Source organism: Lactuca virosa, chromosome 7, assembly GCF_052849685.1.
Source record: "Lactuca virosa cultivar CGN04683 chromosome 7, Lactuca_virosa_CGN04683_v6, whole genome shotgun sequence".
In the NCBI taxonomy this organism is placed as follows: Eukaryota; Viridiplantae; Streptophyta; class Magnoliopsida; order Asterales; family Asteraceae; genus Lactuca; species Lactuca virosa.
Window position 1 is genome coordinate 238414863 of NC_136432.1, and position 4499 is coordinate 238419361.

A 4499-nucleotide genomic window follows, 5' to 3' on the forward strand; every position below is an offset into this window, starting at 1 on the left:
TTAAAAAAATAATCAATATCAGTTGTAAATTGTAATATTTAAAATGATATAGAGTATGTTTGGGATTGCTTTTAAAACAACTTTTGCCTTTTAACTTTTCCAAATTAAAATAACTTTTTGTCTTTTAAAATAACTTTTCGTGTAGGGGAAAAGTTAGTGTTTAAAAAGTCGTAAAATCCTACCTTTTTGTGACTTTTGAGATTTTTTAACATGAAAAGATGACTTTTATCCTAAAAACAAATACAAACACATTTTAAAATCACTATCTTTTGAAAAAAATCACGGGCCAAAAATGCATTTTACAAAAAAGACTTTTTAACATAAAAAAATCCTTTTACAACAAAGACTTTTAACATCAAAAATAATCCCAAACACCCCGTGATCTTGCTATGATCTTATCGATCATCAAAGAAAATCTATGGTGGTATGGTTTTCCATCGATCTGACATTGCGAACCTTGCTGTCTACAAGATGACCCAACATGATTAATATTCTAACCTTAAAAGGAAAAAAAAAAAAAACTGGATTGTTTATCTGAACACTGACCCGATCCGGACCCGACACTTTCTACAGGCAGGCGTAATCCCGTACCATTGATTTCGTCATCTTGGGGGATTGATGTATTGTGGCCCACGCCTTCACGTTTTTTCTGTTATCTGTTCGACCGAGTTTTATCAAAAACCTCGTCATCATTCCGTCACTGATCTCCAATCCATTACAAAATCCAACAATTTCTCACTTTCTCTCGTCATGTCTCAGGTAAATCTTTTCATTTCAAGCTAAATGTTGTTTTTGAGTCTCATTGAGGCTGCCTCATTCGATCAGCATTGTCACCGTTTGATCCGCTTTATTTTTGATCGTTTTCTCTGTTCGGGATCATGATTTTGTTGGAATTGACATGAGTTTTGTTCGCGTTATGGATTGTTTTTATATCGTAATTGTGATTATTTTATTTGATAGGTGAATGGGAAAGATCCGCTAATCAATCCTCCGGCTGCAACCGGTATGTTTTCGCTGTTTTATGTTGATGTGATTGAATGTGTTCATGGACGGAGATAAATCATAAATGCAACTTAACGATTATAGAATATTTGATTGATTGTTGAGTTTAGCTAATTTTATAGGATTCCGGAATCATATAAATGAACATAAAACTTGATTCTATGCTATGTTTGTTGGCATTACATGAGTTGAAAAAGATAGGGTTCCTTTTGTTGGTTTCATGGTGGGAATTAAAATTACGGTTTTCTTTTGATTATCTGTGTGCATACGAGGGAGGAAGAGGAAGACAAGGTATCATTGCCCTTTCTAACAACATTCTGTTAATGGAGAACCAGGGTTGAAACTTTAATAATGGAAATTTATATGAACAAAAAAATGAAATCGAGGATTTATTTTTCTAAATCTGCAGCAATCATTTATTTTGTGCATTCATAATTTCTCACATATATGTTCTTCTATCAGATGAGAAGGCTGATTCAGCTGTGAAAAAAGCTTCCTCTGAATCAAGTTCCTCGGATTCACAATCTGGAAAAATACCCGTAATGCCCTCCACCCCAGGAGCTGGATTTCCTGCAAGTCCTTTTAACTTCTCATCTATGGCCAGTCTACTTAATGTATTCTACTTCCTTGCATTCCTACACATAATCCAAACATCACAAATGTTTCATGTGCATAAATTTTGTAGCTTAACTTAACAATTCTGGTATATTTTTACAGGACCCAAGTGTCAAAGAATTAGCTGAACAAATGGCAAAAGATCCTTCATTCAATCAGATGGCAACTCAACTCCAGAAGACCTTTCATGGTCCTGAAGAGGGTGTTTCTCCTCAGTTTAATACACAACAGTACTATTCCACAATGCAGCAGGTTATGCAAAATCCACAATTCATGACAATGGCTGAGCGCCTTGGTAATGCCTTGATGCAGGTATGCACGACATGACATAACAGGTTGTACTGCATTTGACATGCATCTGACCGGAGGCTTGGACTAATGTTGCCCCACCTAAAACGATGGGCCAGGGACTCACTTTCAATCTCTCATATGTACAAAAGACGCAAATGCCCTCCTCATTATCATCACCAAAAATAGCTCTTGAAAACTTGTTTAGCCTGTCCCATGTAACAAATGCAGCCTATGGCTGCATTTGATGCACAGGACGGGACACAGACAGCAAGCTTTCAAGGGCTATTTTTGGTGATGATAATGAGGAGGGCATTTGCGTCTTTTGCACATATGAGAGATTGAGAGTGAGTCCCTGGCCCATCGTTTAAGGTGGGGCAACATTAGTCCAAGCCTCCAGTCAGATGCATGCCAAACGCAGTACAATCTGTTCTGTCATGCTATATCCTAACAAGCGAGAGCTTAAGCATGTTTTAAGTTGTTGTCTTGTTGATGGAGTGGAAGATAAAAATTGTCTTTATGGTAGGATCCATCAATGTCTCAGATGCTTGAGAACTTATCTAATCCAGCTCAAAAAGATCAGCTTGAGGAACGAATGGCTCGAATCAAGGAAGATCCATCCTTGAAACCTATTTTAGAAGAGATTGAATCTGGAGGTCCAACTGCAATGATGAGGTTTTTCTCAACCACTAGATTGGATAAATGATGAAAAGTATCTTTTTTGGGCGTCTGAATGAGAGTAAAGTAAATGACCATATTACCCTTTGTTTTATCAGGTATTGGAATGACAAAGAAGTTTTACAAAAGTTGGGTGCAGCAATGGGTGTTCCAGTCCCGGGAGATGCAGCAGGTGGAAATTCAGGAGGAGATGAGCCGGGAGGAGTAAGTGAAGATGAATCTGCTGTTCATCATACTGCTAGCGTTGGTGATGTGGAGGTAATATTTTTATTTATATAATCTTTAGTAACATTATTTTTAAAAAAATTCAATCATTTCAATTGAATTATTTTTTTATTATTCGATAATGACAAGGTTTTTTTTTTTTTTTTTTTTTTTTTTTTTTTTTTTTCATTTCCATGGAATTAAGCATTCCATTCCTTCTCTGATTCCATCATTCCAAAACACTACCTAAATATACAGCTTTTAACTAATTGATTTTTATGTTGTATGAGTTAACTAGGGTTTGAAGAAAGCATTAGATTTGAGTTCTAATAAAGATGAAGAAGATTCAGAAGGCAGAACTGCTTTACATTTTGCATGTGGATATGGAGAGGTATAATTGATACTCTACTGCTCTTAAAATATATATATTTTATTTATTTATGTTATTACTATAAACAATTACTAATATGATTTATATAATCAAAAGGTGAAATGTGCTCAAATCCTTCTTGAGGCAGGAGCAAAAGTTAATGTTTTAGACAAAAACAAGAACACCGCCCTTCATTATGCAGCTGGTTATGGCCGAAAAGACTGTGTTGCCCTTTTGCTTGAAAACGGTGCTTCCGTGTAAGCATACCATCATCTCCTTACACCCTCCAAATTGCGATTTTGCCCTTTGTCTCAAATTACGATTTTGCCATTTTAAAATGTTTTTCTTGTTTCTGTTGTCTCAGTACTCTTCAGAACATGGATGGGAAGACACCTATTGATGTTGCCAAACTTAATGAACAAACTGATGTACTGAAGCTGCTTGAGAAGGATGCGTTTCTATGAGTTTTATGATTTTTTTGTTTCGATTGAAGGTTTTTTTATATTTATTTATTTTTTATAATGTTGGTGTTAGATCTTTCATGAGTATAACTATTTTTTTTTATTTTAATTTGTTGGTTTTATTATAATTGTGTGCTTCTTTCTAACAAAGATGCATATTTGACACATTCATTTCAACTACATTCTAAATATTAGTTTTAACTCATTAGTGTGTATTCATGTGAAATTCGTAAACTTGTGTATGTCATTGTAGTCTTTTTTTGCATGGGTGTCAACAAACGACAAAAATACACGACACAAAACGAAATTGGAATGAAAATAAAGTTCGGATTCGTGTTTAAAAGAGAACAAGAAATTGACATGACATTATTATGTGTTTGCTTTGTTTTTCGTGTTTTGTATGATTAAATACTAATTAAATAAAATAATGAGTATTTTATACTATCTTTGTTGTCTTGTGTAGTGTTTGTTGTGTTTTAATTAGGGTCATATTTGTATAATATAAATAAGCTGGAAATTGTGTTGTGTTACATAAAAACTTGTCACCTTGTGTTGTAAACATGACATGATTGTTTCATTTGATATCATACTTTTTTTTTTGAACCGGCAAATTTAATCTACTCCTAAGCTAACAACACCTATTTCACTTATGTCCACGACAGGATTTGAACCCTCGACCTCAAAGAGGGAGGGCACCACCTGATACCGCTGGGCTACAAGCCCTTTGGTTGATATCATACTTTGTGATACCTTCACTCGACCATCATTATGGTAGATATATATTTATCTTGCAAATATAAAAATTTGGATTCTTGTACTCATTGGAAAAATAATCTTTATTGTAATATCTTCAACTTTCAAATTGCGTTGTGTAACTATGT

General features: G+C 34.5%; 1 protein-coding gene across 1 annotated transcript; it reads left to right on the forward strand.

The window, feature by feature from the left end:
- Positions 1 to 556: 556 nt before the first annotated feature.
- On the forward strand, positions 557 to 3860 carry LOC145124617 (ankyrin repeat domain-containing protein 2B-like). The gene is made up of 9 exons (XM_079060027.1): positions 557 to 759; positions 961 to 1003; positions 1465 to 1616; positions 1720 to 1929; positions 2432 to 2580; positions 2682 to 2841; positions 3086 to 3178; positions 3275 to 3414; positions 3522 to 3860. The coding sequence occupies exons 1-9, from the start codon at positions 619 to 621 to the stop codon at positions 3619 to 3621; spliced, it is 1188 nt and encodes a 395-aa protein (XP_078916153.1). The 5' UTR covers positions 557 to 618; the 3' UTR covers positions 3622 to 3860.
- The last annotated feature ends 639 nt before the right edge of the window (positions 3861 to 4499 follow it).

Excerpts from the sequence above, each read along its gene's own strand:
- LOC145124617 (XM_079060027.1), top strand. The coding sequence starts at position 619 with ATGTATTGTGGCCCACGCCTTCACGTTTTTTCTGTTATCTGTTCGACC. Across the intron at positions 760-960 it reads TTTCTCTCGTCATGTCTCAG|GTGAATGGGAAAGATCCGCT; the intron begins GTAAATCTTTTC and ends TTTATTTGATAG. Across the intron at positions 2,842-3,085 it reads CTAGCGTTGGTGATGTGGAG|GGTTTGAAGAAAGCATTAGA; the intron begins GTAATATTTTTA and ends TGAGTTAACTAG.